Source organism: Bombus vancouverensis, chromosome 6, assembly GCF_051014615.1.
Source record: "Bombus vancouverensis nearcticus chromosome 6, iyBomVanc1_principal, whole genome shotgun sequence".
In the NCBI taxonomy this organism is placed as follows: domain Eukaryota; kingdom Metazoa; phylum Arthropoda; class Insecta; order Hymenoptera; family Apidae; genus Bombus; species Bombus vancouverensis.
This window is the reverse complement of record NC_134916.1, coordinates 1,551,864-1,577,424: the sequence shown is the minus strand read 5'-3', so window position 1 is coordinate 1,577,424 and position 25,561 is coordinate 1,551,864. Positions and strand designations below refer to the sequence as shown.

Genomic DNA, 25,561 nt, shown 5'->3' with positions numbered 1-25,561 from the left:
ACTTTATAAATTCCTTAGAATTTTCGTCATTGTAAGATAGAACTTTTGTATCCAATTAATACAAAAATCAAGACAATTGTACGGCACTTCTACATTAATTATTCATTTTACGTCCTTAATAAAGAAATCACTTAAAGCTAGATGTTAGTCAAAAGATTATAGAACGGAGAAAGTGAATTAACTGTGTACATTCATTTATCAACAAAACCAGATTTATTTTAAATACAGTTTGTACGATAGCAGCTAATACGACTACAATGAATATCACAGCATTTTTCTCAGGTAGACATTCTAGATGTCAGTCAGTAGCTTAACATTATTAACCAACTAAATACTACGCTTACGACATAATTGAGTAGTAAGTAAATGATGAGTACTCATCCCAGTAAATAAATCTCCACTCGAACTTGCGTATAGCTCGTATTAAACAAACATGTGTTTTTTAAACAAAACATAGGTGAATCCGCGCTACACTGACAAATAAATTGAACAGCCATGATCCGAAGTGTTAGCGTACTATATCTAACAGGATATGACTATGTATAGTGATCTGTTACAGTTATAGTTATAATCATCATTGATCTTCATGATTGTGATATCATAAACGAAGGCGCATTTAAATGGATCAATTTTTTTTTATAAAAGTCGAGTATAATTCCGAACTATAATTTTGACACGAACCGATAACAAAGATCAACGCGTACGTTTCTTACTCTTCACTTTACTACTTAACTTACTGTATATTGCAACGAATTTGATTGTTTAAATAATTTACGTAGACTTATCATAGTAGAAACAACGTTTATAAATCAATTGTTTGTCAAATAAAAAAAATTAATGAATCTCGTTAGACTAAAACAAAAGTTAGTAATAGTCAACCAATATCACAATAATCATCTTAAGAAAACGAGTTCATTTGCATAAGAATAACGAATACATGAGAAGAGAATTGCCATGTTGATTACAAATCGATCACTGGTATGTAAATTTTCGTTAAAAGAAAATACATCGATTGTTTATATCAAACTCGTCGAAAATGAAATGTGACAGTTACTAATCTATATTACAATGGCGAGGAATCGTAAGAACGTGCTTTATCGTACATGAAATATATACATCGTCTTTTTACTTGCAAAAACGAGAAAAGATAGTAATACTTCAATCTTCGATGGATTTCATTTAAAAAAATGAGATATAATGTGATTTTGATGATTGTCCGTGATCGATTTTTCGAATTCCTTATTCGTCTCCAGTTTCCGTTAGCCTATCCAGGCAATCGTACGACTTCGACTGAATGATGTATCTGTAATATAAGTAGCTTTTGGTTAATATATCGAAATATAAAATAAAGGTTCGGAGAAGTTAATTTTAAATTCGGTACTAAATTTAAAGGTGAATTATATTTGTTATTAGTTAAAAATGCCAAAAGACAAAGATCTGTTACGTAAGTAGAAAGCAGTAGCGATAGATAGTTGATTAAAGAAGCAAAGCACCGAAACTAACCCAGAGTTATATACACCCAAATTCTCTCTATAGTTTCAAACCCGACCGTTTGTGCGTGGGGTCTCTACGACCCACGTGAAGAATCATTTTCCCAGCTTTGGCAGCCTTGAAGCTTTGCAACGCTTTCGCATGCGTCAATCCGTCCATCGATATTCCATTGATCGCTAAAATCTCGTCTCCGATTTTCAGAGTTCCTTCTTCGGCTGCCTGGCCACCAGCCATGATATCCTTCACGAAGATACCCATAGATCCTTTGTTACTATCAGATCCACCTACTATAGAAAAGCCTAATTTCTTCGGAGCACCCTTTTCCAAGGTGATGGTCAACAAATTCATGGACAAACTAGTCGCCCTACGGGAACAGGAAACCGGAATGACAGCTCGCTTTCGCACTACCTGAAATTTTCTCATGCCAGTCATCTTTTCGCTAGGTTCTTTTCTCACAATTGCTTCACTTTCGCTTTTCGTTCGTTCCATAGAACTCGCGGATAAGTTCGTACCATCCTTCGTCAGAGCACCGGTTATTTTACACTGAGAAGGGGTTTCTTGCCGTACATTTATGGAATCGGAAACATCAACTTTCATTTTTTCATTCATTTTTTCTTGTTTCAGCATCCACACCTCGGAGTCGCTTCGAGTGCGTACAAGAGTGTCGCCCCACGTGTCACCTAGCTCTTCACCGAAAGCGAAAGCCGGTTCTCTGGCTATCTGCAATTCCACGGTTCCCGAACATGTTTTTAACGCGCTTCTAGCTTCGAGGATCGACATCCCACGCAGCCTACGTCCACAAACCCGAACGATCTCGTCACCGATTCGAAATTGCTTCGATTTAGCTGCCACTCCATTTACGTCCATCTTTGAAATCACATAGAAAGGTCTAACAGCTTCTTTCCTTTCTACGGAAATGCCAAGGTTCCCAGATTTCTCCACGAACAATTTCATAGTCTTTAGCTCTCGACGGACCAAGGTCTTCGCTGGTGTTGGTGGAATTGACGTTGCATGATCGACTTTAGTTATTTGTTCGGATTTTTTTATTTTGTTTCTACAATGGACAACCTCGGGATCATCCGGTCCCATGTTTGACCGCGATCTCTTTGGACTATAGTACTGCAGGGGGCTATTGACAAGTGTCGCGCAAATTTTCGTCGCTGGTGGACTATCCTTGCACGGAGATGCCGCGTTATCCAACAAACTTAAGACGCTGGAGTCGATGTGCTTCCGAGACTTTAACGGTATCTGGGACTTTTGTAAATTGTGCACCCTCACCGCTTGCGACAATTGCAGTGTTTGTTCCGGGTTTGCGAACAACTTTCTCTCCGGTATCTTAGACAGTTCGTTGCTCATAGGTATGGTCGAGGATGTTCTTTTATCTTTGAAATCTCCACTCAAAGATACTTTCGACGTTCCACCGTCGCATCTTTCTGACGTAGATGCCACGGTGCTAGATTTTGTTTGTCCGACTGTACAGTTCGCAGAATATTCCGTAAATCCTATGAAAGTATCCTCATCGCAACTGTCCGTGCTGTCTCCATCTGAAGCTACTGTGGTTATGTTCGTCGTTACCGATTTGCTTAATAAACTTTTGTTCATGATGACGGTATCCTCAAGGCAAGAAGGACTGGATTCGTTTTCTTCCGTTCCCGTTGTCATTTCTTGTTTTATCGGTGTGCTGACTGGTAACGATAGATCGATGCCATGGTAATCGTCCGATGTTATGGAGAAACTACGGAGTTTTAACATCGGTGGAACGGAGTTCTCACTGTCTGGAGAATCGGCGCCAGCTCGCGTGCTGTCGGAATCGTAACCACTTTCGTCACATCCTAATCGCAAATTGCTCATCAGCTCCTCCAGGCCAGTCGCTGAGTAAGATTTGTGATTGGCGGCTCTGAAACTGAAAGAAGAAACTTAAAAGAAGTGGTCTCGAGAAATGTAAGACTGCACAGCTAAGCGTACCAAGTACCAAAGTAAAAGTAGCTTCTTAGTATGCTTAAATAGGTATGTTTAAATGTAATCCCACTCACCTGTCACAATCACTGCCACTTGCGCGAACGTTGAACAGATTCCTCTTAATATTGCTAAGATGGTTATTGAAAGGTCTCGCGGTTTGCGTGGAAACACTGCTCTTGCCATCATCCGTCGTAGTCTGACTCGTTCGTCGGTTAGGACTCGTACTTCTGACTTTTTCCAACGTTTCTCTCGCGAAAGTCGTTCCCTCTTGAGTCTTAAGCATATCCTGGTTCTTCAAAATATAATCTAAAACTCGATGTTGCTCCTGGAGGTTCTGGATGCTGCGACTGAGCTGCTTCTTTTTCTCGCGAAGTATCGTTTCGCGATCTAATCGACAATCGTTCAAGCTCCCACGAAAGGAGACATTCTTTATGGCACCCTCGCTCAAAGCCTTTTCCATCGGATAATGACTGATGCAGGTAACATCCTCCTCTTGTATCGTCACATTTTTAGCTGACACGTCGCTGTTCAAGAAGCCGCTACCTCGCTCGCTGCTTTTGAACAAATTTCGTAACGACTCCACTCTGGAAATTCTCTTTGGCTTTGGTAATTCAAATGAACCACTGATACCCTGGAAATCACGATTTCCATCAAATCAGATATTTAGCATTAGATCGGAAGAAGATGCGAATAAACACGTGACTCTGTATATAATTTTTATCCATATTTTCTCCAGCTACTTAAAAGATTTTAATGTAAAAGATACAACAATACAACTATGTGATAAAAATTTGCTTATGTATAATACGATACATGGTTAAAAAGAAGATACTCAAAAGATTCAGACATGGCCAGTCAAGTGGTAAGTAACAAGTAAGCAACTTACTTTTTTTTCTTTTTTTTTGTACGTAGAGAAATCCTCATGGACACTCCGCCGCTGCGGCGGCAGCAAAAGGTAAGCTACTAAACGTTTAAGGCACGTCCAGTAATGTAATAAAAGGGTTTAATCGAGTAGATCCAAATTTTTAGATTTTCTGGTCAAGTAGGAGAAAAGAAGAGAATATAGGCGAAAATATGATTATAATGATTTTATTAATATAACTATAGGAACATTATTAAAAACATATTGTTTAAACTTTTTAAACTCCAACAATTAAACAATACACAACTAATGTCAAATAATTAATACTATAATGATGGAAAAATATTCTGCCATAATATCGCACATATATTTGCTTATTAATATTTGATAGAAACCCAAAATTTAATAATTTTACTTATTTTCTTCAACCCTTCCAAAAAAATTGTTCTACTTAGCTGATTTAAAAAAATATCCGAGATTGTTTGAAAAACAGTTTGTGCCTATAAACCAGTATAATTACCAAACTCCCTAGCATTAAAAAATGTAAATTTAGACTGCGACCAATTGCGGCTTACTTGACCAAAAAATCTAAACATTTGGATCGGCTTAACTGATCGTTTCACTAAGCTACTTGACTAAATTTCAGTGTTCAAAAACTGCAATATATTAAATTGCTTGCTACTTACCTACCGTAGTGGCAATGTCTGAATCAGCTTAGTTATTAAGTTATTTAGTTAAACGAACGAAGGTAGCATATTTACGTTTTCTTTCTCGTCTGTTACACCGCCTTTTCGATTCGGGCTCCATCGTCTCCGTCGGCCTGAAACCGAAAGCAATTCGGAGCTGTCCGATCTCTTTAACTGATCCCATCTTCGACCTACTTTTTTGCCCCATGTCGAAATTCCTGTGACGTAAACCAGATTCGATACGTTAATTCTCATTCTACGTCGTACCCTACGGTTTTACTACTGTATTTAGTCGGTACCTTTTCGATTCGGAGCGCAAGATTCCGTCGACGACGGTTTCAAGAACGGTGATTCGCTATCGTCTTCCTTCATGGACATCCGACCTAATCCATCGTTTTCCTTGTGCAGTTTTTTACTACTTCCACCGAAATTTTCCTCTGCCACTGTCAAAGGCGCTGTTCCATCCTGAGATAATGGAGTAGCCGAAACTAGCTGTGGGCTGGTATCAGACTGTCGTTTGAACAGACGCATCGTGATAGCCTGAAAAAAGTGGTGATATCGAGATTACATAAGCGAATAGATACGACTGACTGCAACCGAATAAGTTTCCTCTTGTAAGATATTCATGACTTGCAACTGCTGCCCTTTTATCGATAAACGATATATCGTTATTAACAACCAAACGTAACTTTCATGTGCCTTTATAAATAATTAATATTATATATAAAAAGTACTAATTAATAAATATTAATATAAATACATTTGTATTAATACTCTAGAATTTAGAAGTTAAAAAAAAATATAGAAGAAGGAACGGAAGAAGACATTGTACCAACACTCGAATCACAATGAACAAAGAGACGCATAAAGTTTAGTAAAAGTTCGGATCATCGAACGATCATTTTCCCAGCATTCCAGGAACGTTTAGCAACGTTTCCTATAGGTATCGGTCTGCGAACGAAAAACAAGTCTCTCTCCTACTCACGCCAACTTTATCGCTACCACGCTTCTACGCCTTAACGGCTACGGTCGAAAGTACGTTACCCGTTCCCAGCTTCGAGTTACATCCACCCATATCGAGCGTCTCAAAAACGAGCGATCGCTTTGCCCACGGCCCTCTCTCAAGTTCCAGCAACGATCGCGTTCATGCACCACTTCCTCCTCGATGTCTCTCTTACGAACAACGATTAATAATAACCGACGCCCTTCGTCATTTCATGCCGCGATCTCTCCTCGTATCTCGATCCGTTTTCTTCGATATTCCACCACGCGTCCAATGATCGCGACCGCGTTTCTCTTTTTTACGATTAATTACCTCAACCGGCTCCGGTTAAACCTATATGACTGAGATAAATAACTTCCTCGCTTTTATCCGATCATCATACAGGCCAAAGAGTGAAAATATAAAATCAGTCAAAAACAAACATGTAAAAGCCGGCACGACGCGATTCTTTGTAGAAAAATAAAAAGGATATAAAATCAAACTTTTCATCCTCGGCTTAGTTTTCGAGGAAACCGAGTTTGAAGATTTACCAAGTATACTTGAACATGGTTAATTCTAAACTGGACGGGACTACTTACACCTCGACTAGTCGATTACTTAAATCGTCGAGAGATCATTCTACGTATGAAAGTAAGTCGAATGTAGAATGCAATTTTTTCACAGGATGCTTTGCTTCCGAGAAAAAATTAGAGAATTGAAAATTTATCATACACGTGTACTAGCCCGATTCTTAACTAAACATGTTCAAACTCTATTTTCTTGAAAATAAAATTTCGATTTCCTTGAAAATGAATTTTCCTAAACGGAAAAATGTCATTCTACATTTTCTTATTTTATTTATTTTCATTCGTAGAATAACCTCCTGTCGATTATTTACTGCCCACCCTGTCCAGAATTAGCCACGTTCAAGCATAGTTGATAAACTTTCAATTTCGGTTTTTTAGAAAACTCTGCCGAGAAAAGAAAAAGTTTGATTCTGTATTTTTTTTCCACAAGGAATCGCGTCGTGCTGGCTTTTACGTGTCACTCGATCGGAACTTGTATATCTGGATGCGAAATGGAGTATTCAACAAAATATCAGGCTCGATAGAAATATTCTATACGCAATTAATCAAGAACCCACGCTTAGTCCAAAGTGAAAGGTTAGTATTGAATATTAAGAATATTACCAATATACATTTAAACCACGTACCACGATATACTCAGAAGATACTTTACCATGATTATTTCTATTAATCATAACCGACGAGAATTAATACGACCACTGAAAACCGCGACGTTAATGTATATTAGTAACATTGAGATGAAAGAGCTTCTTGTAGTTTATGAGGCTGCTAGAGGTATTAAGCACAAGGTATTAAACATAAATTTTCACTGATCCAAAAAATCAACAAACAAATAATCGACAAAAATAAAACAGAAAAAAGCGTATTATTTATGTCACCGTACGAAGCAACGCAATTTACGAATTTATGGGTCATTAAAGCGATCGGTGAACTGTTTCGATTTGTTTTGCACATCGTCTAAAAATATCGCCCATATGAATTGCGTTCGAATCTAACGCTCCGAATCAAAATTATCCTTTACGATCAAATCTCAAGGAAAAATGTTCAAAACGCTGCTCAATTTCTTTCGCCAATTTATTCTGATTCGATAAGTATCACCCGTTATGTAGGCAGCACCGGCACAATGTTCTAGGATTGGAGAAGAGGGAACAGGGTGTGGAGACAGGGAAAAAAGCGCATGTAGCGTTGCCCACGTGTCCCGGCCGGCCGTATAAGTGTATATCACATAGAGCACATGTCGCGACGAAGTGGCGCGCATTTTTCCTAGACGAAGCGCACACGCACGCGCCACGTTCGAGACGTTGCACGCATCCGGTCGCAATTACGACTGTTAACGAAGTCGTTCAACGATTCGCGTCAAATAGAGTCAACCAATTATAGTTGCAAACCAAATCAGATCTGTACCTGTTCGAATATTACGCGTTACCTTTTCTTAAAGTGAGAATTTATCATTTTCATATCAACCACTGCTACATCAACTGCTAGTGAAAACGTAATGAAGTCTTTTTACGTTATCATTACCGGTTATTTACAGTCAGTCTAGTTCAGTTCATGTCCCAACTGCTGATAATTCCAACGAGTACCGCGCATTTCTACTTGACGTTACGCCTAGTTAATTTATACCTCAGGGTGTTCTGTAACTTTCCATGCCTATGTTACAAAATTAAAAATTAACTCGAGCTTTCTCCGCGAGTACGAGTGCTCGGAGCCACGATACGGACGAGATTAGCGCATTTTTTAATCGAACGATAAACAATATCAACAAGTATTAATAAAATTTCTCTCGACTTTCGCCAGACTATATTCGAGTTATATATCGCTTTTCAAACATATCATTACCTTACGGTCGAGACAGACGTTTCAGATTGCAAAGGTAATTACCATTTTTTGTCCGCGAGTTATAAATCTTCTTGCGCTTCCTCGAGTCGAATTAAGGCGTCTAATAGCCTTTTTTGAAACGAACATTATACTTATAATATAAAACATAGAATACCGAGGCCTTTGATTGCGGCAAATCTACCAGTCCATTCGATACGGGCGTTTCAACACGAATCTTGATTTTCACAAAAAATTCAGATAATGCTTGTAGTTATATGTACATAGCTCATATATTTAGCGCAACTTTTAATGATCACACTAAAAATGCCACGATATAAACGTAAACGTCTATATGAAATAACAATTCCTAGCAGTTCGAGTCCTCCCTAGGTGTAACACGTCAAAAGCATCACAAGCGTCTTTCTAATCCACACCATCACAACTAGACAAATCAAGAGATATCACCTTCGTTTTAATCCGTCCCTTTGCCCAAATCCTACGAGCGACGTCAAAGCTGCTTCCACGTTTCTCCATCCTTCTCCCTTCTCTCCAGCCTTCTCTCGCGCTACAGCGTCCGAAACCAAAATACCGACCCATCCTCTGTGCAACTTTTCGCGGAGAATCACAACAGAGCGTATCGAACTAACGACGAACAACAAGATCGTTCTCATAAACCCGTTCGATCGTCGCGATTTCATGGAAACACAGCAACGCGTAACGCGACTGGCTAGAGCCACCGATTAAAACTCGTCGAGTTACAAAGAAAGAAAAACGGCACCCACGCGCCGTTTTGAGAAAAGCCAGCGAGGTAGAACGAAACCAGACACGATGCACCAGCTGATTGGTTTCCTCTTCGACTCGACTTTTCATTCATACGATCGTGCACCGAAAACTCGATTCCACACCCCCACCAGTCAGCCACGAGCCTCGCCCCCGCCTGTTTCTCTTTCGGAAATAGATTCATCATCAGGATGTCGTCCCGAACACCGGAAACGGCCGCTTCCTGTCGAGCCAGCTTCCCGTCGCGCGTTCGTCTCTCTTCCACGCTCTCGTTTTTTCCGCCTGTTCTAGCTTTTTTCCGCTTCCCACGGAACGTATATGTAAGCATCGGTCCGCTTTCAAGAACGAATATCTGTCGTTTATCAAACAGTGAGCGAAGTTTGCGGTTCGAATTTGCAGGTCGGGTTTACGGGCCGAGCCACAGCCACCAACTGGCTACTCACCTATTTCAAGGTAACATAACGGTGCGAGATCATAGGTGACGCGAGATGCATTACAGTTACAGCCGGGTGCATACCGGACTTTATTCCAGTCGACGTTTAAACGTGCTTTGGACATGCCTTCGAAGCAGCCGCGTGCGTACGTACACGCTGGCAGCCCGTGCGAAAAATCTGCCTGGAGTAGAACGCTATGGCCGCGTGTCTGCACAGGCTAGCTATACGCTGTAAAATATGAAATACGACGTATGGCACGGTTGCACAAGTTCCATGTTCCAGCCCGAGTCTCCAGATAGTTATTAACTAACGAGACGTTGAGACGATCCGGTAAAATTAACGATTACGATTTAGTTCTCTACTTTATAGCGAATTACTCAAATATCGGTTTTAATCGAATTGCGTGTTTGAAACAAGAACGAGTAACATCGTAAGCATATCTTTGGGAAAATTCATGAAACATCGTAATTTTATAAGGAATTTTTGTAACTAAGAACGTAATAACGATACATCGACGTTATAAAATTAAAGATGTACGCGCAAATAAATAGAATTTTTCTCAAGTTCGTCCATAAATTTGTGTTCGCCGAGGGAAGTCATTGGTGCATCATGGCTGAAGCAGGGGTCAAACACGAAAACTCATCGAGCGGTGTGATAGCGGCAATATTTTTACGCGTTACATCCGCTCGGATACGTGGTTAGCCTTGCATCCTTTGGCTACAAACGGAGGTGCAAGAGGTTAAAAGCAGCATGCGTATTGCTGTATGCATTTGCATGCTGCTGTGGAGCTGCGCTATTAAAACCAGCGAAAGTAAGTTGAGCATAAAATGTGGGTGATTGGGTCTCTGATCTTCGACAGGCGCCCAGAGAAAAAATCACGCGAGAAGATCGCGATAGTCGTTTATTCGCGAAACGTACAGCCCAGTCCTAAGATGTCCCATTACTAGCCAGCCACTGATTCGTTTCTTAGCGTTGACGACTATTCTATTTTACAGACTACGTATTATTGTACTTTCCACGTAATAAATGAAACTTTGGAAATATCGAATAACTTCAATAATGTCTTCTTTTTTATCAGATAGAGGCAAGAGCAAATTTAAGGTTTGGTCGATCGTTATCTGAATTCAAGATTTCAACAATTTTTTATTGTCAGGTATCACAGTATGAAAGAAATTGAAAGTATGTAAATCATTATTTACCGAAGGTAAGACGAAAATAGCTCCGTCATTTGATTAACTTTCACAGCTTGCAATACGTGAGAATATGAATGGTCGCTGCAATTGATGATGAACGTGCATAACTTGGTTTAAAATACGACTGCCGTCCTTCGTTAGAGCCCATTGTCTATTTTGTTTTAAAATGTAATCACCGTTTGCAATAGGACTCGAGGAAATTATTCCAAGTCGAAGTACTAAGCTTTCGAGTAAACTTTAGCCAAGTAAAAGTTTCCAAAAATTATGTTTCGCGTCATTAGGGAGCAACGTTTCAACACTTTTAACCCGGCAACTTTCACTCGATACTCTTTTTCCCCATCACTTTCCCCATACAGCTTCAATTCGTTAACAACTCTCGTAAACTTCAATATTATTTACCAAAATTCATTTTTTCGACGTGATATATAACGTTTCTCGCTGTGCGATACATAATTCATAATTCATAACATAATCCTAGTTTAATTTCTAATTCTTTGTAATTTTAACACAAGCATAATTCAGCGATCTTCTCTTCTATATTTGCCGCAAAAATGAGCATCTCTGCGTGGACGATGACGAGTCCAGAAAACACATCTTTCCTTTTGCGAATTCGAAGAACCGGTTCCATTTTATTACTCGATATACCATCCGATGTTAACACACGGTTACTGCATCCACCATGTATAAGCTAAAGGATAAATCGATATTCGATTCGATGATTCGTCGTTATCCATGAGACAACCAGCCGAACGAAATCGGTGCCACGGTATTTCGGTCGCCGTCGTCTTCCTTTCTTGGTTTTAATCTTTTGTTTGTGCACTATTTTTTCGTTTACTTGGACCGTAGAAAGTAAAACTATGAGATTTCGGGCGTCCTCGAACACACTCGTCGTCTGACACAGATTCATGATTTCGAACATCGACCGCTTGTCCTCGACTGGTCTTTTTTTCGAAAGAACTGCCATAGCCCACAGCGAATCGACTCGCGTAGAAAGCGGATTTGCCGATCCAAGAATCGTACCAGATTGGGGACTACGTTCTTCGTTTTTAATTTAATCGGCGGACGAAAATGTTTCGGAATGTCGGATTGGAATGTTCACGAGGATCTAAGGCTCGATAAATATGGGTTATCGCAGGATGTTTTTAGATCGATACAATCGATAGAGTTAACCGAATATGAAATATGATAAAATTGAAATAATAAAGGTTTAACAAACATCTGCCGTGGTTAAAAATAAGATATTTTTATTTCGAATCGCTTTGACATTATAGTTTCTTCGATCGCTTCCATACAGAGAATCTCGCTTAGAAATTCCTAGATATCGGAAATATTCCAAGATATTCAACCTCACTTTCCATATACAGTGCATATTTCTGCATACCAGCCAATCCAAGCAACGCTATCTTCGATAAATTTTAAGCAATGATAGTAATACAAGTCTTCAAACTACTACATATTCCACTTCTCCTGTATTCAATCGCAGTATTTGCTGAAGAAGAACTCGTATAAGTACGCGTTTCTTATATTCCTCTTATTTCACAGGCATGCCAAGTTTCACAGAAATCGAACACCCGGTGGACGTACCTCGTTAGTAGCCAGCACGATGGCAACAGAATGTTTGTGCAATCGTTCAGAGTAGTCAGTGATAATTACAACTTTTTACTTCAGCCCATTCCAAGCGAAGTACGAGGCGTTGAATGAACGCTGGCAAACGTGTTCCAGGAACGCGACGCGACGTGGTGTCCTTTTTTTAAAGCAACGTAAATGTGTACCAAACAAGCCAGCATTCTCGATCGCTGGGAATTTTCATCAACAGGCCTACATTCCGTCTTAAACGAACCAAATCTAATGCGATCATTCGCCCCGATGAGAATCGTGTCACGATCTAGAAGACACAGGCTGTCCTTGCGTTTAACTTTTAACTTACTGCGACGGTTATCTCGTCGAGATATTTACGGAGGATACGAGGAAAAAGATCGAGTATTTCCATGAGACGGTAGTATTAATCGAGAAGGTAAATTCGATAGAAAATGGAGCTAGTTAAAATATTTTTTCCAAATGTTTATAGCTTGACGACTTATCTATTAATAAACAATCTCTAATAAGACCAATCTTATCTGCAAATTATTTCATATACAAGATTCGACTCCATAAAGTTAATAAGTTTCCATCCCTGACCATACGAAAAACATACGAAAAACGATGTACATATATCACGTCCGTATCAGAACACATCTTACTTGATTGCTCGATTTCTTATAAAACTCCTGTCATACAACTGGTACAAATCTTGAACATGAAATCATGTTTTCACTGGTTGCCGTACGAAAGAACAGGGCAAAGATTCAGACACCGAATGGACAGTATACCATTTCTATAGAATAATGTTTATTTGCAAAGTCCATACAAATTTTAAACGAAGAAGAGGTATTGGGCAGGAATGGAGGAACATGGCAGTAGCAAGACGGACAGAGCGCTACCATTGACCATTGGAACAAATCGAGATAACTAGCGGCGCGTTTACCGCAATAAAAATTTGTCTCCTTGTCCTCTACTCGAATTCTCTGATAACGGGATGAATGGTTTTATGTGGAAGAACCGGCTGGTATTTCCTTTCGTTGTGTACGAACACGTCCAAGAGGAGAGCGGGTTGGACCGAAATATCGAATACAAAGTCTAGAGAAAAAGAGGGAAAGTGCAAAAGCGAAAAAGAGAAGAGAGATCAAAGATCTAAGAGTTTTCAGGATAAGCGAAACGCGATGGATTTATGTAAACTCACGAACCAGGATGTGGTTGTTTCGCGTTCGCCTTGTCCCGAGAACTCGAAAAACGAACAATGTTTGTTCCAACGTGGGAGAATCGCGGAAATTGTAGATGAGACGTGCTCGGCTTACGAGAATTAACGCGACTGGTGTGAACTTGTAGGTATGCATGTAAAATATTACGTAGCGGCAAGATCGTTACCTGGCGATTCATTGTTGAGTATGTTGGTGGTACCTGGTTGTACGAGCTCGTCTTGAGCCTCAACGAAACCGGAAGTCCTCGCCAGGAACAGATCGGAACTGCGAATTATGTAGGTCTTCGAATTAATCGATGATTGAATTTGCGAGAAACATATCGTAGAAGCGTTGAGTAATAGAACGAAGAGAGAAAGATGGAAACGCAATAAAAATTCCATGATTTAAAATACGAATAAAGTAAATTCAATCTCGTAAAATAAAAAATGTCAATTTTATCGAGACAGGGATTAGAAATCGTGCATGGCGGTACCACTACACGTGACAATTAAACGCCAGTTATCGGTACACGAATTTACATTATTGCCCGATAACCTGACAACAATTGTCAATCATCGCACAGACGATTCTGAAAGCAGTTCGTTGAAAATCAAACCTAACGGCAGCATATACGCTGAATGGATTCGATGCAAACGCTCGATGGAGAAAGAACATAATGAAAAGAAGAAAGAAAAAGAAGAAAGGGAAAACGGATGAGACAATACGTTCAGCGTGGGAGAATCGTAGGCAACGTACGCGAGGTGTACACAAGAACGACAAAGAGGGAGGATAATCGACATCTGTTCCATAACACACTAGAAACCCTAACCATGGGCTTCCAAAGGACAGGTTCCCATAGGGGCAGGTATATACGAGGTCAGGTGGCCCTTGGCTGAAGACCTTTTTCAAGAGCTTCCAGCTTTTTTGCAATTGTGTCGATCGTCGATGGAAATAATTCTATTACTCGATCAGACACGTTGCACTCGTGTTTCCATAAAACTTTGGTGACTCATCGTCAGAATTTGCCTCGTAGTTACCGTTTTTACACTTAAACCATTACTGCTACGATAGACTCCCCTCTCTCCCCACCCCCTACCTCTTTCTCTCTCTTGTCTGGTCACGTTTTCGTCGAGATCTTATTCCGATAAGAAATATCAAACGGCAAGATAATGCATCCGCCAGTGATATATGCATTTACAAAGAAAATGGTTGCCTCTGGCATTTAATTCTATCCATTGATCACGATTAGAATTTTTAATAAACGACGGAAGCCCAGCCACCTTACATTTACGCATCGTCACAATAGTACCACGCACTAATTACATCCTACGTGAAATCATTAACCTAGCTTCCATTGTGCCATTGTGCTCAGCTTTTAACGAAGCGAGTTCTCAACTGCTAACTATGCACTGTAAATCTCCCTAAAGGAATAACGTATTTACGCAATTAACCAAACGAGCTATTACGTATTAACGTAACAAGTGCAAATACTGCGAACGCGTTTGTACCGGTATAACGTACGTTAATATCGTCATTATATCGTTACACTATCATTAAACAACAAATTCAATTATTACGTAACAATGCTACGTACGTTCTACGATTTTAATTCACTTAATTCTCGCGCAATGTATCTTCTCGTAACGTTTATTCAGACCGTGGCAAGTGGCTGCGAAAGGAAAGTTACAATACGCGTACGGATAAATTTATTTGCAGAGAAGCAACTCATAAGCATGACACGTGCTATAGACTCAATTACCTATCTTTACGGAATAAAGTTTAGCCTAGGGTCGTCCCATAATTATACCGTTTCGCGCTAATGATCGCTTTGTGTATGTGTAATTAAGAAAACACATTAAATATGCTGGCGGAGAGAAACGATCAGCGTACCGTTCAGGTACGTTGCTTTCATGTAAAATGGCACGGTGGTACTTCTTTAATAGATCGATCCATTAGATCGAATGGTTATCGTAATTCTGCTCTCGTCGTGGAATTTACGATGAATCGTACGATATGCGCCACTAATTTCGCTAGATGGATCGTGATACCTCAAATTTGAACAGCGATTATTACCTATTATTAGCATAGCTCGATGTAGGGCGTTTAGAACGCTGTATGACTAGAAATTTGTCAATCAAGAATTCTCAAGTATAATGAAAAGTTTGGTACGATAAAAATATAATTTATATTCTGCCAGTTAGTCGATAAAATAATCTAACACTTTGTTCACATGGTTTTTGTATTGTAATGTTTCGGTAGTATTACCGGAAAATCTGCCTAAACTCGTAAAGAATCGTAAAAAATCGCGCGTTTCAAGAAGCCTTTTTTAAGGAGTTTAGCGTTTATTCTCGTTTTCGTTTGCCACGACTCGAGGGATACACGTTGTAGACTTCAATTATCGATTCACTTAAAGATTAATTTTTTTTGACAATTTGACAAGTTTTTTTTTAAAGGAGCATTTAAATTTCCGTCTCACGGGACTTGAGAACGACAATGAAAATACAAATACTCGAAGAAATATGAAAAAATAATAGTACTGTAAGGACAAACACGCAGCGGACAACGAAAATGCATCACTCTCCAATTTTTCCAAATATTCACGTAAAATAACGTCTGAGACTAATAACGGCAGTATAGCGAATCGCATGGGCAGAAAGTAACGACGTAACAACGATAATGCCCACGCTGGAGAAACAAAATCACCAGTGTTTACTTGCAAAAGCCGCATAATTAGAATGCTGGCCCGCATTATAACGTTCATAGAACTGCACAATCAGTTTACTCGTTAATTATACGAGAAACACGACCGAGATTCAACGGATAAAGAACATGTATTACAGCATCTGAAGAAACTTAAAGGAGGTCCTGGTTTCTCAAATATTTTTGAAATGCATCTCGCATGATGCTTCGCGTAATTACAAGTCTCTTTATTCTGCTTAATTTCGTCCGATATTGTCTAACTGCTAACGTTATTCATAATTTCTGCGACTTTCTAACGCATCTTTCAGCTTTTGATGAGCGTAACTTAATGTATCATAACGTTAATCCTTTCGTCAGAGATGTTCATACTTTACACGTGGAAATAACAATTGTACGATTATTAAAACTGGGTTAGCACGTTCGTACAAGAGAAATATTCTAATTGGCAGTTTACGGTACATCTTATCGGTTACGGATTGCATCCGTTTCCGATAAATCTATAAATGTAGAAAATTTGATCGAGAATTTCGCGTGTAACGATTTCTACATCATTTGAATCATCATTTGAATCAACGAACAGACCCCACTTTAATCGATATCACTATACAGTACCTATCTATTTCCAACACCGTCTGGAAAACCGTAAAGTATCTCCGATAAACATTTCACGAGTGTCGTGCAATTAGAACCCCCCTCCCCCGTTTTAATCTGAATAAATCCATCCTGATCCATTACCAAACGTGACCACACCTAGATCAACTGTGTGGCAGCCCTACCCTTTTATTAACGCTAGGAGCACCTGCGATAACTTCTCATTTGCTCCCTGTTATCTAGGGCCCGGATGACACACGTTCATGGTTCCGCCAGAGGAAGGTCAGATGGAGATCACGAGATTAGATCGGGACAAAGAAGGTCGAAGAAGGGAGTCGAGACGAAATGGAAAGAGAGGAAGAACGAGTGAAGCGAACAGTCGCGGAATCGAGAAGGAGTGACGACGAAGCGAAAGCAGGACAAAGAGAAAGAGACAAGGCTGTAGAGAGAACAAGAGTGAGAAAGGATGAAGAGAAAGAGGTGTATCAGCTAGCAGAGAGTTCGTTGCCCGATTGGCTAGCTTCGCCGTGCCTCTTCTTTACCGTCCGCTTCATCCTTTTTTATTCACAAGCATTGAACACGCGTATACGACCGCAGGTAGGTACATACAGGAGTGGCTGTTTCGTCGAGTCGTCGAGGATGACGTCATCGATCGACAAATCTACCCAGGTGAGTTCAGGTTGCCTGGCGAAATCACCGTTCGTTCTTTCTCCCCTTTGACGCCGATATAGAATAACCTGCATCAATACGGCCGACATTGATCCTCGTTTTGTTTCAAGGGACACCCAAATCGCCTTTGCGGTATGCATAGCGAGCCAGCGTCAGTAATTATCTCTTCGGTCTTTCGGGCCTCCAGAGACCCGAAATAGACACGTTTATGTTTAGAAACATTCCAGGAAAGAATATATTAATCTTTACATTCGAGACATGCCATTTGGGAAATAGTTTAGGAATGTTACTGGATCGTCATAAATTATGATTCAACCGACTATAAGATCCCAACCTTTAACATCGGGAAAGTTATTCCTCGATCCGGTCGAAGCTCGTTAACACAGAGCATACTAAACAGGATAAATATGACAAGCAGCTGAAAGCATGGAGCAATAAAAATCAGATATGGAAAGGAGAACGCGATTGCTACTCGCTGAGCTGGGTTTAATTGTAAGAAGACTGGATGAAACAAGGGGTCGCGATCGTCATTAACGCCCATACAAAGGGAACGTCTATCGTTTGATATCCAAGTTGGCAACCTAACAATAAGGATCAGCAGTCGTACAATACAATTTTCTCCAACGTAATGTCGTCTTGCGCTTCCAACATAAGAAACAATCTCCCTGTCCCTACGTCTAACTGTAAGACCGTCCATTATACGCTCATTCATCATTTTTCTACATACAAATTGCCGTTCATTGTTCATCGCACAAGCTGCAAGCGACTTACCGGCTTAACATTTGAATCCAATCGATCTAGACGATAATCTATCGTTCCAAAAAATCAAGAACGTCACTTTCGACCGGTATACAAAAATCCCTGTTTTTCATTGTGTAAGACGACAATGGTATTACATAATATCATAATCTACTGATATACTTTATATCGCCTGTTTTTATCGTATCTGTTAGAAAGAAATATTTTTTTCTTCGGAAAATCTGTTTAGGCTATATAAATATCGAAGCAAAATATTTTTTGCGAAATGCGCGACCTCAAGGTAAACAGATTCTGTAAGTGATTCTATCGATTCAAGTAGCATCGTGCTTTGGAACACAATGTGATTACAACGGTTGCTCAGTGCAACGTTGAAAAATATTTATCAAACCATGTGTAACCAATGTATATAGTGTCAACAGTATTATGCTTTAAGTACAATTCTACTGTTTTGCTCTTGTTTTGGCAAAATAGTTTTATATATGTATATACAATAGTCGCTATACTTGTTTTGAAATAGTAGAATCACGTAAAAATTCTCTAATCTTTCTTTCGTCGTAATAATAATCTATGTATATTCAAATGATTCTGCTTTCAAAGATTAATTTTCATTGCTTGAAATTAGCTACATGTAATATTAAAAAGAAAATAAAACAGAAAAATGTTAACGTCAAATTTTTCAATCGCTTTAGTTATTAAATTTCCGAAATTAGATTACATTTTAATTCTCTAGTAAAAAGATTTGCAAATGATTAAATAGTGGCTACTAGCATTATCAGCGAGATAATTTATAAGAATACATGTCATGAAGAGTGACAAATAATTCAAGTTCGTTTCCAATTTCGCGAATCCATGAATTCGTTTCACGGAAAAGAATTCGCCTATGATTTATCGTCGGTTACTGTGATTATAATTAACACGGATATGTTAAATTAAATTAAATTAAATTAGATTAAATTAAATCAACGACCCTTAAACACCTATCAATGATAGAAACGCATTTGTATTTTTTTGCAGAAGAACAGTTAGAGATCATCGTTGCTACACTTTCTTAGAATGCAGGTTCAACTTGTCTATTCGATTTATAGGGACCTAACCTGCTAATTATACGCGGTAAATCAGCTAATAAACTCGAAATTTTATTTTGTAGTCTTCAAGGCCAACCGTCTCTCGACATTCAGTTCCATGTAAACAATTCGCAAAGCGAAGAATTCCTATTTCTAGTCGAAACTGAAATTCCAATAAAAGGAAATCGTTCTTTGATTAAAATGACGCGTTTTTGTACAGCCATATATCTATTATATGTTCCAAGAACAAAAAATTTGGTAACGTCGAAAGTATCAAAGATAAAGAGAATCGCGAGACATTTCGCCAGTGCTTTGTTAATTGGTCGTGAATTGACAAAGGAACTTCGGTTACTAGGCGAAACTCTTCTTAGAAGCGAAACACAGAACAAAACTAGGGATATTACTTCTTGAAAATCTGCTATATAAATCTTTAAACAAGAATCCATATTTAGAACGCGTCTCTGTAAAAGCTCTCTCTTCGCACACAGAAACAAGAACTTTATGATACTATTAACCACAAAGATAAAAGTTTCTTAATTTAACGTGAGATATTCGAACAGGACGAGAGGGCAAAAATTCCAGGCAGACATTAATTAATGTCGAACTTTAGAACTGTTCGTGTAAACATCGATACAAACTGCTCTGAACACGAGCCAAGTCGTTTGTAAATGGCCCAAAACATAGCGTTGCCGCAACAAAGTAGCACTTCGAACAAATTCCAAGTCAAAAGTTCCGACAAGCACATAAGAAAAATAAGAAAGAAACGTTTCTCTAATTATATCTTACAACAGACCAATACATCGACGCTGTATCCTATAATAACGCACAAATGAGAAAATAAATAACCCGTCGACAAATGTCAATCTTCGTTCAATATCAAACGTTTCTGAAATGAAACTTAATTATCAGAATTAAACGATTTACGAAAAATCCTAGGAAAGGTATCAGAAAATATAAGAGAAACTCACCTCTGACTAGAAGACGCTCCTCAAATGAAATGCATAATAAGAAGACACGAAACCAAGAATCACGAGTATATCGTAAAGCACTGATTAAATAAACTTTGTTAACTTCACAAAAAAGTAAGGAAACTTTCGAGATCCGAACTCGATCGAAGATTGGTATTTCGACGCCGATTCACGCGATATCGAACTACGTATTCCTGATGTATCGAATTGACGAATCAGTCGATAGAAGCGATCACCGGCACGACTCTGTCGAAACTGGCGAGTGGAGCGACAGCACCGAGAAACGCCAGGGTTGCCTACGCACCGATGCACGTGGGCTCTGGAGTGGGGAGTGTAAAGAGATGGAATTGAGAAGGTCCGTAGTCCGTAGTAGGTATTTGCGAATAGCGTTTTACTCGATGAAAACAGGGGTGGTGTAAAGTGTATGTAAATCATTCGCACTCTCCATCGACTGGCCGTTTTTCTTTTTCTTTTTCCTTTTTCGCGCTAGAACCGTTTCGATCTTATCAAACACTGCTATCTTCTTTCACTCTCGGGTGGACTTCTTAGTGACTCGCAGTTATTGCAGAGATCTTACTTATAATTAGGGTATGACAAAGGTTTAATTTCAGTTGTAATTATTTCTACTTTAAATATCTTCTGCTATAAACAGCACAATGGAACAAATAGGTTGTCGCTTTCGGTACGAATGATAACAGCCATATCACTATAATTACTTGCGGGAAGTATTGAAAGCAGTTTGGAATCTGTTATTATTATGATTTCTCCTTCGTGTGGAGAGTTTCTTGGATAATGCACGAGCTATAGTTTCGCAACATATAAACAAAATTTTACGCCCATTTTCAACCCAAGAGTTCACAAGATACTCGAGATCGTCGAGTAACACGAATCATCGATTCGGTCAACATTTCACGAGTAGGTAGTATTGAAAGGAAGCTTCGACAGAACAAAAAGGATTACACGGTGGACAATACACGCGAAGTAGATTATATTTCAGTCCGTGTAACAAACTCGATTCAACCAGGTTCTAAGGCAGCTTTCAACGAGCTTATTGCCTGTGCCTGACTTCTCTAAAAGAAGGTGGAATACACGTAAGAAGAAGCAGAGGGGAACAGGTTTTAGATTCATTCACATCTCGCCGAGGCCTTGAGCTCGACAAAAAGCATTCTATGCAGTTCCTACCATAGGCTCATCCTGTATTCCTGCGTAGGTAAGAAAATTGTAGAGTTGGATTATACATAACACTTCATTAACTACATACGTGTTTTATGTTTTATACAATACAAACTACGACGTGCCTCGTACAGCTACTAGCTCGAAAATGCCAAAAAAAGCGACAAACGAGCGATTCTCGTCCTCGATCGTCAATTGTCTCGAATAACAGTAACGCTCGAAAACTCGAAACTTCAGTTCGCCACACTCTTTAACATCCTAACATTTATTCTGCCGATACTCTCAAGTTATAAACTCATGTGTCGTAAATATCCAATATAAACCATCTGCGGATTGATTTATTATCGTTATTCTCTTTCTCGATCGAGTTACGTTTCTTTGAAATTGCGATGTTTAAGTTTTTCGAATACAGATCCGCACAGAGAAGCATAGTTGTTCACAGAAAAAAATATACATGGCTCAAAATGTGCCTCGTTAGAAATAAACCATCTATTTCTTAAAATAATTTAAATCCCGTTTTAATAAAATAAATTTTTCATAAATATATAGAATATTCTTACTATTCTTACTTTTATTAGGAAGAAAAACTGTAATATATATCAGTTTCGTATGCAATATACCAACGATTTGTACATCACTGTGTTATACGTATTCTCCCATTTGTATTGGACTTTGTTTAGAACCAAAAAACGCGATCGAACAAGATAATGTATTGCTGTGATCCAAATACCAAACATCCTATTATCGCAATGAAATAATTTAACAAACAGCTCAGTCAACGTTACAGAATGTCCATGCATAAAGATCGTCGCGAATCAAGCGAAAGAAACGTCGATCTGATATTCGTATTACCTATCGTCACTAAATAATTGATTTACATATAAATCGTGATTGTTGAAAAATTTTCGATATTTGTGATACACAAACGCTTGTTCACCTTTCGGATATCGAGGATCGAACGAAGGAAGGTCCAAATTTGGATCAAAGGTAGTTCAGTTTCTCCTTTATTACACACGGCCCTGACTACATGCGCGCGTTATCTGGGAGCACTAATCTAAAATGTTCTAACGTGAGTTGCGTGGGTATAGAGTATGGACGAACATCGTCGCTTAAGAAACTCGAATGCCTACGCCTTTCTCACATGTGGTCAGCCATGATGAATCGGAGAATCCAAGCGATTTCGACGATTTTTACGCGTATAGTTTGCGTAACTTGTATGAACAACACGAGATTGCCAAGACCTGTTTAGGTCATCAGCATAGAACTCCGCTATCTTTGGACGTATTTATTTCGTTCAAATGTTATTATTGTTATTAATAATAGGTAGAGAAATTGTACACATCTTCCTCTGTGTGTACGTATATATTTCAGAAAATCTCAATTTTGAGATAATTTTACCTAAAATATATCGGATAACATAGGGAATAATTTATTCTCTGATGATAAAAGACAAATGCTTTAATGAGTCATGCTCTGTTTATTCGCGGTTTATATCTGATCAAAACGTACACTGACACCTTTAGCTAACTAAAATTAAGATTACCCAATTAGGCAGGAAATCCCCTGTTACAATTCTAATTAGGAGAAAACACTTCTGATAAGAGTCGCGGGTTCTATGTAAAATGAGTTTGAATAAGATTATAACGAAAATAGAATAAATTATTCTATGCATGCACAGTAGTTCAATTTATGCGTATGAATGTAAAAGTTTGTTTCGAAGAACATATTATTAAAATATCAACATAGATAGGTCAATATTAAAAATTGTATTCGATACGTTCTTCGCTTAATTCAGAGTAGGGCTTCGTTCTATAATACTCGTGACATGATAGTTTCCTTATTTCCTTAATTACCCTTAGGATGATAGATGAATCCGATCATTCAATTTACAAGAACAATGACAGAATTTATTGTTAGCCGGAATGCTTCCTCTGTTTGTCATTAGCATAAACCGACAATTGGATAAATGTTCGCAATGACATTACCGGCTATAAAATTTATTTTAATTTATTCAATCAGATTCCCAATCATAATTTTGATACGCGATAGATCTTTTGTCATACGTAAGGACTGATGAGATTTTCAAAAATCGAAAGTCGTAGATACTTTCTACTTCTCCTAGCGTTAACATCTAAATAAATAAACGGATCCATAAATAATAGAAATAACTGTAAGGAAGGAAAGTTAGTGAATACCTCGATACCTAGTTCGTAATGGAGGGAGTACAATTCATTCATAAATCGTCGTACAAAAGACTACCTAGATTATACCGCTCTGAACCTTTCGGAAATCCCACGTGCTAGGTATATTTAAGTTGGGACGATCATAAACGAAATGGCACGTATTAAGGGTCAACTCAAACATCTACTTAATTACGGTTCACTACTAATTACGAAGCTGTCGAGTTTATAAGCTGCTTATTTAGATCTGAGTTTTTGTAGAAATAGTTTTTTTTCTTTTTTTTTATTTATTTATTTAAATTTTACAATTTGTCCAGTAGGACAAGTAGAAATAGTTGATGGTATATTACAGTATTGTACTCGATGCAATTTTATGCCCCATAGAAATAACGTGGATAAATTTTCGATTTTGTAATTGGAAAAGAATTAAAGAAAGATCTTTGTGTAAGAAAAATTCACATTTACTGTTGTTTCTATAGGTATCACAGGTAACAAAAAACTTAAATTACGCATCAATAACGTATATCGTTATCGGTAAAGTTCGATACAATATGGTATATGGTAAAGTGTTATTATTCTGTTGTAAGCTACAACTAAAAGTTTATACATATACACTACGATCCTAGTTCCAAATAATCCTTTTGGTTACATGGTGAGGTTACTTATCGCGGCGCTTCCACCAAATATCAAATCAACTCTAATTTACAGTTGTTCATACTCTCCTCTACTTTACTTATATCAATTCAATCATTCTATTAATTCCTCAAAATCGATGTACGTAATTTATATATATTATAAATTAATAAATTTTCATCGAACACGTAAGGTGGTAAAGCACGTAGCGTCCGTTGGATGATTCATTTTTGGACTTATAAACAATAATTAGCAGGTTAAAAGTGAAAGGTGTCTAGGAAGGGGAGCAACGATAGACAGGTGAAGAGTCTCATAAACTACATACGTCCAACTGCTGCACCGGATCTTACGCACCTTTAACTCGCTACATGCGCTTACGTTTCAGCTGCGTGAAAAACTAAAATTAATCGTGGCAATGGGTGTCCTCAACGGAAATAGTTTCACAGCAAGCTGCAGCAGCGTGTGAACGAGCAGGTTGTTTAAAATAATTACTGTCCACTAATTCAAAATAACGTTAACCTCTATTTTCAGAATGTCTCAAAGATAAATGTTTTAAAAGTACCGAATATCCTATTTGCCAATAACAAACTATCTCTTCTGAACCGTGCAATTATCGTAGATGCAATATCTTTGTAAATAGCTGCACGAATGATAAAAGTATGAGCTGTGGTCTATTTCACTCAATGATAAATCGAGAGATTTTGTACTTGAGGAACGAAATTTGGGTTGCAAAAGTTATAACGCGTTGATCGTAATCAGTGGGAGCAGACTGTCCTTAATTTCGACTTTGATAAATTCGACAAATCCGTTTCCACGCGTCGAAAGAACAAAATGCGAATAAAGTATTGCAATTGAACGACTGCTTTTAAATTACGTAACTTGGTGAATACGTATCCTTCGTTCGCTTCGGATGTAAATGCTCAACGATATTCGTTACGTCAATAACGGGAAAGTTTTAATTAAAAACAGGGAAATATCAGTGTAAACATGTCGTAACGATCGAAAAATCGCTCGACGAGACTTTAACGTTTCTTCAACGAAGCAATACTCGTATCGTTGAATTTTCTGTCGTAGTCCTAAATTACATTTCGTAACGCAATGTGTCATAAGAGACTGAGACTGAGAGAGAAAGAGAGAGAGAGAGAGAGAGACTCCTTACCAAACTCCTTACCTCCTTACCTTCTTGACCTGTCCGCATTGAAAGATTTTTCGTGCGGTCCTTTCTGCGCCATTAATATCCTTTGTAACATCGAAT

General features: G+C 38.5%; 1 protein-coding gene across 3 annotated transcripts; it reads right to left on the bottom strand.

Annotated features, from left to right (window-relative positions):
- Positions 1-213: 213 nt before the first annotated feature.
- On the bottom strand, positions 214-20,559 carry LOC117161305 (uncharacterized). Of its 3 annotated transcripts, none has more exons than XM_033342738.2 (6): positions 20,321-20,559; positions 5,298-5,538; positions 5,074-5,216; positions 3,525-4,081; positions 1,550-3,394; positions 214-1,303 (listed from the first exon to the last, which is right to left on the bottom strand). In XM_033342738.2, the coding sequence occupies exons 2-6, from the start codon at positions 5,527-5,529 to the stop codon at positions 1,240-1,242; spliced, it is 2,841 nt and encodes a 946-aa protein (XP_033198629.2). In that variant the 5' UTR covers positions 5,530-5,538; positions 20,321-20,559; the 3' UTR covers positions 214-1,239. The 3 variants fall into 3 exon arrangements, with proteins under 3 accessions (XP_033198629.2, XP_033198628.2, XP_033198626.2); XM_033342737.2 differs by lacking the exon at positions 20,321-20,559 and adding an exon at positions 8,851-9,567 and having other exon boundaries at positions 1,504-3,394; XM_033342735.2 differs by lacking the exon at positions 20,321-20,559 and adding an exon at positions 8,851-9,566.
- Positions 20,560-25,561: the final 5,002 nt, after the last annotated feature.